Here is a 14,615-nt window from a genome sequence, read left to right as displayed (position 1 = left end):
TTTAAGTGCTGTCACGGTGATATACTTTAAACAATGTCGTTCCCCTCTGTGGATTCCATTTTGTTTTACAGACGCAGGATCGCTAAGGTCAGTGCTCAGTAAAGAATCTCAGTCACCTTTTGGATTGGATTCCTTCAACTCCAGTGCAAAGGCCTCTCCTTTAACTCCAAAGCTGTTTAATAGTCTCTTACTGGGTCCAGTTGCCTCAAGCAACAAAACAGAAGGTTCTAGTCTTCGTGATTTGCTTAATTCTGGACCTGGAAAGCTGCCTCAGGCACCACTTGATACAGGGATCCCCTTTCCTCCTGTATTTTCTGGTGCTTCCACAGTAAGTTATATTTTTTCTCATATATGTTCAGTAACAGTATCCTCCTTTTTGTTCAGTTAGACAGATTATTGGCCTTGCCAGTGCATTTTCTCTGGACGTATGATACATTTGTTAAAAATGTAAAATATGGCACTGACGTACAGCCTAGTATAACATTGTTGTTAAAATGCACTCAGTTGTCATTGGTATAATCCCACCCCCATTTCCCATAAACACAGCCCATCTCTCAGAATGAGGTCTGATTTTCTGCAGTGATCTTCCCTCACTTGGGACTGCAATGGAAACGGCTCAGGCTGTGGTCAATACCAAGAGGGCCATCCCAAGTGAGGGAAGAGCCAGCAAGTGGCAGCCTGAAGACCGTAATTGGTGCACGGGGACATATAGGATGAGATGGTTGTTCAGATATATGGGCCCCAGGCTGTGAAGGCCTCTAAAGGTTATAACCAGCACCTTGAATTGAACTCTGAAATAAACCGAGAACCAATGTTTTTAAATTAGCAAAATTGACAAGAAGTTGTTTCCCATTTTTTCTAGTGAAACTGCAAGCAGTAATTAATAAATGAGGCTCTCCAGTTTAAATAGATGGAATAACAAAGATTTCCTTCTTAATCACATGTCAAGAATCTTTGGAACTGGAGAACTCTTCCTGAGGCAGTGAGAGTTACTGAAGTGCTTCACACATGTCAAGTAATGGTAAAGATGGGTTCCTGTATCAGAGTAAGAATTCTAGAGTCTTCCTTTTCATCAGCCCTAGGAAGCTTTTTAAAAAAATTAGATTGCTGAGCTATCCTGTTCCACAGAGAGGCGTATAAACCCCGAATCACAACTGCTGGTGGCATGAATGTCCATTGTCATTTAATCTTGCTGTGAGCAGCTTGGCTTAAGATGGAACTGAGAAATATGTTTTTTCCCCTTAAGTTTCATTTTCTCATATTTCACATTCTGTATTCTCAAATGTGGTAAAGATGGATTCCTTCATCAGTGTAAAAAAGAAGAAACTTTAACCCACTCTGGGAATTAGGTGTCATAGTACACAAAAGAAACCATGAAATGCTGAAGAAGTGGGGGAAAGAGTAACTAAATCAAAGTAGTATAATTGCCATGAAATAATGGGGATGATATTTTCATCTTTTTAAAGATATAAAATTGTGGATATTTGAGTTTGACAAACAGCAGTATGAACGTATTGCATTGTAAAGTAGTAGGTACTGGGTATTTCAAACCTTTCTTGCATAGAACAATAACATCTGTGTACGAAAGCTGTTCTCTGTAGTAGCAGAATGTATGTTGAGCTTTGTCCTTGATTTTGTTCTCCCATTACTTGTTAACCATGCTATACTTGTTTAACCTCCTTATTATATTTCTGTTTTCCAACTTGGCCCCAGCATGTGGATTTAAAATCCACACAGAAGATTTAGGTAGAATATTTAGTTGCTGTAGCAACCCAGAATGGTGGCTGACCAGCTCATGTGGTAGGTCACAGGGAGTATCCCAGTCCCCAACAAAAAGCTCCTACCACAGGAAGTTTGGAGGCAGCAATGTGACCGCAGCTACAGAGCTGTGAAGGTGCACAGCCCCTCTGAGGCCCCCTGCCCCCACTAGATGACTGGCAGTGGGTGGGTGTTCCCCCCTCCCCTAGCCCTTTTGGCCAACTGATTGGGGGAAGCTTGGGGCAACTTGTACTTTAATCTTTTTAAGCCTTCCATATCTGGCTAGCAGTAGCTGGACAGCCTGCTTAGGTGAGAAGAAAGCAGGAAGATGGCACAGGGGTTTGGGGTGGGGGGTTAAGAGAGAGCAGAAGGCAAAAGTGGTGGACAGGCTGGGGGGTGTCTGAAGTAGAGAAATGGAAATGGGCCAGCCACGTGGGAAGCCATAATGAGAGCAAATGGGAAATGGGAAACAGGAAGAAGAGGAGACAGTACATGAAAGTAGAACCTTTGGCAGAAAATGAGATTCCCCTCTGGCCTAGTGAATCTTCACAGGTCCCGTACTTGTGTTCTTTTTTTTTTCTTTCAAAAACAAACAACAGGAAAAAAGAACAAGGGGGGACTTAAAATAAAGCAACTAAATAATTTTTCTCAAGACCATGTCTTAAATATGAAGTACCATGAATGGAGTTGATTTTGCAGAATTAATCTCTGGTAATCCCCCCGTGCCACGCCCTGAAGCCCTTCCTGATGGTTGTAGGACCTTGGGCATGGCATATGGGAGACTTCAGTAGGTTCAAGAGAGCCCCCTCTTGTTGCATTTGCATAAAGGAGCAGATTTCTATTTGTTCCCACTGAAGCTACCCACATTTTATCCCATTTTGTTCACAAAAGTCCTCTGCTCGCCAGGGTCATGCAGTGGAAAGGGAAAGCTGGCAAAAATCTGCTCTCTATGTTTGCGGGTCTTGGCGTCTAAGCTTTAGTTGCTCTGTCGATTTTTATTTGTAGGGCACCAAGAGCAAAGCCAGTTTGCCCAACTTCCTTGATCATATCATTGCTTCAGTGGTGGAAAACAAAAAGGTGTCTGATGCCACTAAAAGAACAAGCAATTTGCCTGACACTCAGAAGGAAGTGAAAGAAATGGTAATGGGATTAAATGTACTGGACCCACACACTTCCCATTCTTGGCTCTGCGATGGAAGGCTTCTGTGTCTTCATGACCCCAGCAACAAAAACAACTGGAAGATCTTCAGGGAATGCTGGAAACAGGGCCAGGTAAATCAAAGTGTTAACTTGATAGTATTCTGGATTTTTGTGACAATGAGGTTTTCAAGTCAGCTAGCTTCTTTGTACAAATTACCTAATAATATGCAGGTTTAAGTTCTATGAAGTACAAGAAAAATTGTGTGTTCATACATGTGATGCAAGTTTAGGAAATGGTATTGGAAGTAGAACTTAGTATACTGAAAACTCAGTAGAAATTGGATCCCAAATTTTCCTTACATATGCAGAAGGGTGCATCCACATGTGCAAGATTTCTGTTGATTTCCCTCCTCCACTGAAGGCCTCTGTCCCCCCCCCCAAAAAAAATGTCCTCAAGGGTCCACTTACCACCCAGGAGCTGTAGTTTGGGGAGCACAAGGCAAGGAGAAAAAGTTGTATTTCACTAGCACAACACCACTTGTGGCACTTAGAATCTCTGTTACATTTCTAACATTCAAGGTTAAGATGTTAAGCTAGAAAAAGGAAGACAGACAGCCTTTGTAACTCCCATGGAGGAACACCATTTGTTTGCTCTGTTGCCCAGAGGAACTGTAGTGCAACCTTGCATCAAAGGTACCAGTGTGCCTTGGCATTCAGCACAGAGATGCCAGTGAGAAGAGGCCTTTAAAATCATGGCCTGGAATCTTTTTCTAAGGAAGAGTTCTGGGGAACTCTCTCAAGCTTGTAAACTGTTTGGTGTCATTTTAACTGGCCCCTATTATGTGGATTGTAATTTGTTTTAGGGTTTTGATTTTGGTCAAGTATGGCTGCAGCAACTTCTGTAGAAAATGCTTGCGTTGCTTGGTGTGCTCCACAATGCTTGAAGCACTCCATAATCAGGATTGACTCAGCAGGATTACTAACATTCAGGAGGTGTGGATTCTGTCCCCGATATAATTGCTTACCTCCATGACTAACACAAATAGAATTATATATAAGTAAATATATGCACATTTAATTTGCATATACTGATACAACCAGCTTTTGTTGGCACATAATTTTTTAAAAGTAGTGCTGTGTGGTGTAAGAGTAAAAGCAAGCATGCTTAATATACCTATATTTATTCTTGCCCTTGCAGTCACTTTGTGGTTTCATTTGTCCTTTGTCATTTCCATTTCATGTAGTTTGCTTAGTTATGCAGTACACAAGGCCAGGGTTTTTCTAGAAAAGGTAGTTAGATGGCTTTTGATTGTTGTACTGGAATAATCTTGTATATCTTTCCACAGCCTGTTCTAGTTTCTGGTGTCCATAAGAAGCTGAAGCCTGAACTCTGGAAACCAGAGGCATTTAGCCAGGAATTTGGAGATCAAGATGTAGATCTGGTTAATTGTAGGAATTGTGCTATAATCTCAGATGTGAAAGTACGTGACTTCTGGGATGGTTTTGAAGTCATTTCTAGTAAGTGATCTCAAATGCTTGAATGTAAAGGTATTAATCTTTTTTTCCTTCTCAGTTAATACTCAGTGTGAAAATGTTTTCTTAAACTCTTAACTGCAGTTGAAGCATTGATACTCTCCCAAACTAGGCCAGGGTTTATTTTTAATATTAGGGATTTTTTGTTGTAGATATTTGTTCCGCATCCCAGTGACTACTAAGGGCAGTTTACACTGAACTATAAAACTGTGTTTCTTAAAAAGTCAGAAAAAGCACAATGCTAAAACAGTAGCAGTAGAACATACATTATAAAGGATAGGATAATAAATATCCTAATAAAACACCAACACCCTTTAAAAATACATCCTAAAGCCAGTAAGAAAGGTGGACTATAAATACATTAAATAAATAAATAAAACAATGGTGTAGTAAAAACAGTGGGGTAGTAAAAACATCTTGTCTAGCACCTAAAGAAATGGAATTGAACCCCAGGTAAGCCTCATTAAGGGAGAGCCAGAGTATAGTCACTACTATTGAAAAGGCCCTGGCTCTGATACACACATACTTAGTATTTTAATTGCCTTGTTAAAGGCAGTAAGATCAACTCTTCTGCCTTTCTGTCTTAGTGTGTAACACCTTCTGGTATTTCACTCCTAACAATTTTTATAGTTGCGGAGGCAAGAAATTCTAAGTTGAACACATTTGTGCTTAAGCATTTCTTTTGCTTTCTGTTATTTTTCCTGGAACCATAACATCTGCTTTTACTATCCCCCATAGGTTCTAATACCAGGCTTTATTTTTTGTTAATACAAATATCATTATTAGAGCCTATTCCAGGACAGTGTGAATTGGTTGTTTTTTCACATCCACCCTGTTTTTGCCCTCTGTGTATATTAAGGTTTAATCTTTTCTCACAATAGTCCTGTGATATAAGTCAGCTTAAAATATTAATTTGCCAGCAGCTTCCCTGTGAACGTCATGGCTAACTTGGGATTTGAACTCTCCCTGGCTGGCTACATAATTCTGGCTATCCATTATAGAATTAAGTTGTCCCCTTAGTTTGTAGATTTAGGAGGAAAGGCAAACTTAGTGGGAGAACATCATCCGAACCAAGTGAAACTACTTTTTTGCAGAACGCCTGAGAGCAGATGATGGACAGCCTATGGTACTGAAATTAAAGGACTGGCCTCCAGGGGAAGATTTCAGAGACATGATGCCTACAAGGTAAACTTGCTTGTTGCAGTTGTTCTGTGACTTAGCGAGAATTGTTGGTGTTGTGCTATTATGTTATCTCCCATTCCTGTGTCTAACATGGTACTTTCTGTTTTCAGATTTGATGACTTGATGGAGAATCTCCCTCTCCCAGAATACACAAAGAGGGATGGAAGACTCAATTTGGCATCTAGGTTGCCAAGCTACTTTGTACGACCTGATTTGGGTCCCAAAATGTATAATGCCTATGGTATGTAGGATGGAAGATTATGATTTTGGGATGTTTTTTTTCATAGTTCCTGTAACGTGAAAGTAAAATGCTTGTTGGGTGGAATAAGCAGCTATGTTATTTTTAATCTTTGTGCCTGTAGTTTCACTTCCTTTTGCTAAATATCCTGTTCTTCAGTTGGTGTAATATTATCCAAATGTGTCAGGTCTTCCACAGAAGCTTTTAAGGATAAATACCACTTTACTATAGGAGGAAGATATTTGGTAGCCAACGTATAAATAGAACAGTCTTGTCAGACTTGAAAGAAAACCTTCCAAGACTGAAAAATGTTTGATATATATATAAGTGTGTTCATTGCCGTATAGGTTGAATAGAAAGGAGCAGATGAGTTTATACAGTGTTATTCAGCAGAGAGCTCCAGGCATTAAAGTGGCTGTTCAATCTCCCCATTCCAGAGGGGGAAGCTCCTTCTGAGACCTGTAGTGACCAGTTTGAGATTTGTGAATAAAATCTTTCTCATCTCCAGTGATTTGGACTGTTGGTGCAGATCTGGGTGGAGCATCAAAACATCTATTTGTCCAGTGTTCATGTATAAGTTTCATTTTAAAGTTGACATGATTTTTACAGATTTAAGCCCCACCATTTGCTCACTTGCCCATCTTGGGTTAAAAATGCTTTGAAAAAAGATAAGTTGTTGGTCTGAACAATAATTGACCAATTTCAGATTTATTTTGGGGGGGCCATGTGATCAACCAGACAGTTCTAGGGCAACTCCAGGAATTGGGTGAGACAAGGTGTTTTTGTTTGTTTGTTTTTAAAGTCAGTATTTGGAGTAGAGACCACATCGGTTACCCTGGTTAACACTATCTGGAGAAGGACATTTTAAGTCTGTTCATTCTTTTTTTCATCAGCTCTTGATATAATTGACCATCCTTCTGGAGCGTTTGAGATAAATAGGATTAATGTGTTTTGCTTCTACCTAATGGGTTAGTGGCAGAGTGTAATACTTGGGGATTACCACTATACCCCTCAGATTTGTACTGCATGGTTCTGTGTTGAACCCAGATTTTTTCGATATCTAAATGCAGCTTCTGGGAGAGAGTATTCACCAGTTTAAAGTGCAATGTCTTCTATATGCTTCTGATCTCCAGCTCTGTTTTTAGATTTCATCAAATCTAGGAGCAGTAGGACAATCCCTGAATTCATACTTAAATAAGGTCAAAGGCTAAATAAGGGTTAGCAAGTTAAAGTTTAATCCAGATAAAGCAATGGTTATGACAGGGTGGACCTTCCTTATTCTGGAGGGTTGGCGGTTTTACTTGTGCTGAATGCAGTTACATGCCTCCTGAAGGATAAAATGCATAATCTCACTGTTTTCTGGGATTCCCAGATGACGACTGTGGCAAGGGGTGTTACAGTGCTCTGTGTGGGGCTGCATTTGGAGAAGATTTGTTAGAGGTAGTTAACACAGAAAGATGTGACTTGCTTCTTTTTTTTTAATAAATTTTATTGATTTTTTAAAACTATAAATTCTTCATAATTTTAACAACAATGTAAAAATAATGTCAAAATCACAATTACATCAATTGTTGTCTTGATTTCCAATAAACATAAAAATAAAACGACTTCCCCATCACCTCCATCTACCTCTTAATAAAGTGTTGCTATCCTTCGTTAACATATTCTAATATTCTAATATTAATCTCATTCTAAAGTTTCATGTTTTATAAAATTTTACATTCTGGATCAGAGTAAAAGGTAACCTTCCATTTTTCCCAGATCTTATACATTGTCACAATGATTCATCCAAGCCTCCCATTTTCCCTAATTTCTCCAACTCCACCAGTTCTAACATTTAAATGATTTAATCCCTTTATTCTGGAACATTTGTCCCTTTCCAGAGATGTGACTTTCTTCTTGACAGGGTCAGGCTACAGGGAACATGTGATACCTGTTTTCATCCTTAGTGCCTGTATACTTTGTATACAATTTAAACTACTTGTGTTTTCATTTTAAAGCCCATTATAGTCTGAGGCTTGTGTATCTACAGAAGCATATTTTTCAGTACATTTCCTTTGGAGCCACTAGATTTGCATAGGAATGTGCTGTTCTATGTCACCTTTACTATGAAGTAGCTGTTAGGGTACAGAGTTGTGCCATCTCCATGGTGGGACATATGTTTAGGAGACATGTTAGTTTTCTGTTTGTTAGGATGGCAACCTATTTGGGCAGAGTAAGCTAACTAGTGCTGTTGCTAAACTATAAAATAAGCATTGTTTTTTCAGTGTAAGTTCTGACTTCCCAAAAGTTCGCATTTTTTTTCCTTCTAACATATTTGATTTTCTGCTGAATCGTGCTTCTACAACCTTTTCTTGCTCTTGGTTTTTTAGGTAAGTATAATGAGCAGAAATATCTTTTTTTTTTTTGCTGCTCTTGACATTATTATGAAAAAGGATAAGAGTGCCAGATGTGATGACAAACGTGTTGAATAATTCACAATCTGCTCTATACACCATTGAAGCATACAGAAATGACTTGTTCATGCTTGATGCGAATGGTCTCTTTTATTTGTTTTCACATAGGGCTGATAACTGCAGAAGACCGGAGAGTTGGTACAACCAATCTTCATCTGGATGTATCAGATGCAGTTAATGTCATGGTATATGTTGGAATCCCTATTGGAGAAGGTGCACATGACGATGGTAATCTATCTAAGTTTTTGATGGAATAAGAGGTGATCCAAGCATTGCCTAAGTATTTCAAATAACATTTAGCATAAGCTTATTATATTGCATTCAATTTATTTTTATTTTACAGAATCTGTATACAGCCTTTCTGCCCTCACAAGGGACACCATGATGACTAATAAATTAAAACACATAGTAAAATCACATTGTAAAACCATTTAAAACCACAAAAAAGAGAATAATTAAAGCTATTAAAACCAGAGCTTAAATTACATACAAAACATAAAAACAGCAATTAAAATATTGGTGAGGAATCACTGAGGGAATGTACAGAAATCAAAAAGTCTTCACCTGCTGGCAGAAAATGGCAACAGAAAGTGACAGACTCTGTCCCTGGGGAGAGAGTTCCAGAATCTTGGCACCACTACTGAGAAGACCCTCTTTTGGGTTACCACCTGCCTAATCTCAGATGGCGAGGGCACCCAAAGCAGGATCTCCCAAGGATGGGCGTGGGTCGGTTCATAGGTGGGTGGGCCTTCAGATGTGTGGACCCCAAACTATATAGGGCTTTAAAGTTCAGCACCAACACTTTTGAATTGTACCTGGAAACAAATTGGGGGCCAGTGTAGATGGGCCAAGACTGCAAGTACACTTGCAGAAAACACATTGTGGGGTCAGTGAGGGGCAAATGTTTTCAGCATGAACTAGCTACATCTAGAATGCCTCCTCGTGTGACTGAGTAGGTTTGTCAGCTTATTTTGTAATGTCCTTTACGATGTCTGTCCAGGCCTCATGAAGATTGCTGTTCAAAACATAATGTCTTAGGACAAAACTCCAATGCTGTACCATTTGTATCACACAGGTACATTGCAGTTTGCACTTAAATTCCCAGTTGAAGTCTGTGATTAGAACAGTTGGTTAACTGTCATTAAATTTCATGCGATTGGCTTGATACTAACCTTGTGCTGGTTGAACGATTACAAGTAAATGTACTTTACACTGCGTTAAAGACCAGTGCGACTTATTTACATGAATTGCCTTTTCAGAAGTGCTGAAAACCATTGATGAGGGAGATGCAGATGATGTTACAAAACAGCGAATTCATGAAGCAAAAGAGAAGCCTGGGGCACTGTGGCACATCTATGCTGCTAAGGATGCTGAAAAGATCAGGGAACTCCTTCGGAAGGTATAATGATGGGTGGGATCTTTTAACTGTGGGAGCAGCTAGGATGGTTACGGGCAGCCCATTTCTGGAGGAAGGTAGATCCGTGGCGGCTGGGAGCAGCGCAGCAGAGTTTTCCCAGCCGCTGCAAAGAAATAAGCCTTTTTTAAAAGTAAAAAATGAAAAAGGGGGAAATGCCCTATAGTGAACAGTGAAGCTGTGCCACCAAAAAAGGTGGTGCAGCCCCATTAACATCCGCTTCACCCCTTGGAACGCCCCCCGCTGCCGGCGCGGCCTGCCATTTCTGGGATTTAGGTCCTGGCGCTGCGGTGGAGGCCTGCAACGCACCAGGGCACCCAGGCACTGGCGTGTTTGCCACCCAGGACAACGTAAGCACCTGTTATCCCGGGTTAGACAGGCACGTGCACTGGTGTGGGGTAATGCCGGCTCCTATGCCCCGTACCCCCCCCCCCCGCCCTGGAATGCTCTTTAAGTCTACAGTTGCTGCTGATCTCATTTGTCATTTTTATCTGTGTGGATGAGCTTGAACAGTTGATCCAAAGACTAGTATTTAGATTTGGATTCTTTGTGTTGTACCTGTGATAACAACAAATTCCACTTAAGCAAAACTAAAAACCTTGGTGAAATGATGGTTGTCTGTCGAATACAGATACATACCTGAAGGAAAAAATAAACATACCTGAAGGAAGAAATAAACTTAACTGATTCAACTGTGATATCTTTACATTAGGTTGGAGAAGAACAAGGGCAAGAAAATCCTCCTGATCATGACCCAATCCATGACCAAAGCTGGTATCTAGATCAGACCTTACGTAAGCGTTTGTATGAGGAGTATGGTGTGCAAGGCTGGGCAATAGTGCAGTTCCTGGGAGATGCCGTATTTATTCCTGCAGGTGCCCCTCATCAGGTGAGTGTGGAGTGCTGGTACCCTAAAATCAGTGTGTAAAATTGGGTATAACTGCTGACTTCTTTTTCAGAAGAAGATCCAGATGGTTTTTTAAATTAAAAAATTATTCAGCTGTTTTGTGTCTTAACTGGTAAAAGATATTACAGCAATAACCCTCCCCAGAAATCTTCCAACCCACCCTAAATATCCAGAGCTTTATCTGTTTCATAAAAGGAAGTGCAGAATACTTAAAATATTTGGCCTGTACTTAGTGAAATTTCAGATACCAAAGTAAGGTCTGAGAGAACTCCACCGATCAAAGGTTCTGATTTCAATTCCTGATAGTTTGTTGTCCCCCACAGCTACTATTCAGATTCTCAACCTTCATTTCATTCCCTTCCATTAAGGAAAATACAATCCAAGTATTTTGATTACTTGCATGTTGAAAGCAGAATAAATTATGCAAAGTAATAAAATTTGCTTCAGCATGAATTTAAGATCAGGGATTCTTTATATTTGTAAATCTGTTTAACCTTATATAAAATGCTGTACATGACTTAAAACATAAAATATAAAAACAGATAACAGATACACCTATTCCTGCATCAGCTTTACTCCCGATCTACAGCACAAGTTTGTTCACCCTAATCTAGCCTTTAACTAGTTAGAATTTCCACTGCCTCCCTGGAATTAGGTAGAAATAACTATTTGACTCTATTAGCCAGGATTCAGATATTTTTGGAGCACTTAGTGAGGACCATTACTTGACTTTAGGACTAAGTCAGCTGCCTTGGCCTCTCTGGTCCCAAGGTATAGGCTCTGACGTTTGCCTGCATATTCAGTAGCTTTTTGAGGGGTGGGGGACTTCTTACCTCTAAATTCAGATTGAAGTTTCAGGGCAGATTTTTTTTACATTGTCATGGGCATCTTAAAAGTACAGGAATATTTTAATGGGGCAAATAACTGTCTGCATACACATTGGCTTTGATCCAAAGCCACTCCTGAGTGCCAGGGGACTTTCAAAAATGGTGTGGAATGGTTTTGCAGCTAGAAAGCAAAACCATGGATCCTTTTGCTTGAATCATCGTTTTGGGGGCAGTGACATTGGATTTTCAGGCTCTCAGTCTTTCAAGGTATCATAGTTGATGTAACACATTTTTAATTTCTAAATTTTGTTTGCCATTTAAGTATTGACTTATTTTGCCACTTCATTTTCTCTTTCATTAGGCACTCTAAGGCCTTCCTGTTCTTATCCATTCCACCCCACCCCCAAATTATTTTATCCAGCATACCATTTTGAGTTCTGTGAAATCCTTTTCTTTCTAGCTACCTTGTTGTATAAGTTTTCTTGATGACGGTTTTATTGTCATTCTACTGAGTCTTCTTGAAAAGAATTATCTGAAGCCTTTTTACTTGTGAAAACACAAACTGGTCCTAGAGAAGATAATTGCAATGTTTCCACACAATTTGTCCTCTGTTGATAAAGAGGCTGCTGTTTGTGACATAGTAAAATGGAAAACCTTATGAGATATTCCAAGAATATCTTCTCTTTTTTCTGTCAAACATGTGGATCAGGAATATAAGGGATGAGAACCTTTAAATATCCTCAGCTTTGTGATTATCCAACATAGTTCTTCTGATTATTTTTGCAGGTTCACAATTTGTATAGCTGCATCAAAGTAGCAGAAGACTTTGTATCTCCAGAACATGTGAAACACTGCTTCCGTCTGACCCAGGAGTTCAGGCACCTGTCTAACACTCACACAAACCATGAGGATAAACTGCAAGTAAGTATCATGGGCAGTCTTCTAGCCAAAAGGTTTCAGAGATGGGGGAGTGAGGGGGGAGTATATACTACTTGCAGAAAACGTGTATGCTTGACAGTGACTTAAAAGCTGCTTCTTTGAGTGGTTTTTTTTGTAGAAACAGCTTACTTGCTATGTGGGTTACCAGTACGAGTATACTTAGACAGAGGGAAGTAGCTGGTTGTCATTTTAGCCATCCCCCAGATTTTTCATAATACTACTTACATATTAAAGGTTTAACCTGTAGTTAGACTTTATTTAGTACACCTTCTTCTGCTACTTTTGAAAATAATTATTGTGAGGTTTTTGTTAAAGATTATCATAGCAGAGCAAGATATTAAAACATACAGTTGGCTTTAGTCTCCAGATTTTGGTTTTAATATAACGTGCTACTGTTCATGTGGGAATTAAAGTGATTTTCAGAACAGACAATTATAAGTGATATAATAGTTAAATACTATTATATACTAGGACTTAGTTTAAACCATTAAATACTAGTACTTAGTTTTTCCCGCTTAAAAGGAACCGTTAAACATCAGGTATCTACAGTTTTAGTAGTACTAGTGACTGACACCTTCCCACATTTCTTTTCTGTATATATTCTACCTAAGTAAAGTGAATTAATATTTAAGGAACTCTGACTTCATTAATACATTGTTGGCAAAGTGCACGGTTGAGGGTTGTAATTTTCAGTCTGTTCATTTTCTTTTGCTTTCAGGTGAAGAACATTATTTACCATGCGGTGAAAGATGCTGTTGGCACACTGAGGGCTCATGAATCCAAACTGGCTAGGTCTTAGGAATTGGTGATTCCAAACCCCCCTCTGGAGTCATTTTTTGCTCTCAGTATGGAAGGGGAATGCACATGCTTCCCTTGGTAGGAGCCAGAGGGCTCTCGCAAAGAGATGCCGGGGCGCTCATATTACACTCTCCAGCCACTGTCTTCTACTCTGCCTCAACACTGAAAATCTGATAGAAGGTCACTGTAACATATAGAATTACTGATTAATGAAAGGTGCTGTGTCCCTTTCCTATGGCCTTTTGCAAATTGAAATTGCATGGAAACCATGTGGTGTTCCTGCATATTACGATTAGAAAGTGTGAACCTTTTTCATGCCTAGTTAGTCTTTCCAAGAAGTTAGGAAGAATGATGTGAAGACGGACATCCAGTTGCAGACTTAAGTAGTTAGCTCTGAATGAGTGTGACCGTCAGGAAGCCCAGCTAAGGAAACATGCACATTAGTCCTTCTGAGTCTGATACAGGCCAAGGAAAAAAGATAAACTCGTCTTCATGCTCCCCTTTAACAGTTCTCGATTCACTGTAGAAATGCAGAAACACAGAGATAAACCACTGTTTTTCCCAGGTGGCTCCAGGATTTAAAATTGTGTATTTAGTGAAAAACTAGGTTTGTAGTGAAACAGTATTTCATGAAAGTAGATATTTTTAGAATTTGAAATACCACAACTGTTCCTGGATTACAAGGAAAGGCACATTGCATTTAGTCTTCCTTTCAATAAAACCTTTCAAGAAGTGATTCTTAGAAATAAATCCAGAATAGCACAATTGGCCAGAGGAGAGCTAAGAGAAATCAACTCCCAACTCCAGTTTCCACAAATGTAAAAGAAAAGGGGGGGAATGAATTCTTAGTTTGGGAGATGTTGTACATCTCTCCCTAAACTGGTAAACTAGACAGTAGTTCACCAGTTGCCAGATCTAGCTTGGGACTTCTACTTCCCAGAACTAATTTTCAATATCAGCTTTGTCCAGAAATATTTTCAGTAAAATGTTCCTGCTTGATAGAGTTGTATTCTGAATTGTCACCATTGAACTGATGGATTCCATTGTCTGACTCTACATTGGGACTATATCTACCTTCTATCCAGCTGTACTGTAGTGCCACCTGCAGGCCTGTTAATATGTTCACGGTTATTTCATTTTTTTAAAAATAAAAGTCATTTACTGTAGAATCTTTTTTAAACCCACACTCTACTTGTAGAACAAGATAGTGGGTGGGATTGCAGAAAGAAAAAGGCATGAATGTATCAACTCTGTGTTTCTTCTTCTGTATTCTCTCACACACCCCCCAATGAATCTGGGAGCTACACTCATTCCAACTGCCTGGGGAGACTGTCACAAGGTTTGGTGCACTATTTCCATTCAGCACCTTTTCAGGAAAGAGTCAGAACTGCAAAGGGTCTGCCACAGCAAATAAGTCCATCAT

At 39.5% G+C, this 14,615-nt stretch overlaps 1 protein-coding gene across 2 annotated transcripts in view; it reads left to right on the top strand.

The window, feature by feature from the left end:
- KDM3B (lysine demethylase 3B) overlaps positions 1-14,361 on the top strand; it is a 46,320-nt gene extending 31,959 nt beyond the window's left edge. For both annotated transcript variants that reach the window (XM_056853963.1, XM_056853194.1), the window contains exons 15-24: positions 72-328; positions 2,764-3,030; positions 4,245-4,416; positions 5,526-5,616; positions 5,724-5,854; positions 8,416-8,535; positions 9,567-9,706; positions 10,434-10,610; positions 12,242-12,376; positions 13,113-14,361. In XM_056853963.1, coding sequence (XP_056709941.1) covers positions 72-328; positions 2,764-3,030; positions 4,245-4,416; positions 5,526-5,616; positions 5,724-5,854; positions 8,416-8,535; positions 9,567-9,706; positions 10,434-10,610; positions 12,242-12,376; positions 13,113-13,193 — 1,571 coding nt within the window. In that variant the 3' untranslated portion in view covers positions 13,194-14,361. The remainder of the gene's footprint in view (positions 1-71; positions 329-2,763; positions 3,031-4,244; positions 4,417-5,525; positions 5,617-5,723; positions 5,855-8,415; positions 8,536-9,566; positions 9,707-10,433; positions 10,611-12,241; positions 12,377-13,112) is intronic.
- Positions 14,362-14,615: the final 254 nt, after the last annotated feature.

The sequence above is a fragment of the Euleptes europaea genome, chromosome 1 (genome assembly GCF_029931775.1).
Source record: "Euleptes europaea isolate rEulEur1 chromosome 1, rEulEur1.hap1, whole genome shotgun sequence".
Lineage (NCBI taxonomy): Eukaryota > Metazoa > Chordata > Lepidosauria > Squamata > Sphaerodactylidae > Euleptes > Euleptes europaea.
The sequence above is the reverse complement of the archived record's forward strand: the minus strand, read 5'-3'. Positions and strand labels throughout refer to the sequence as shown.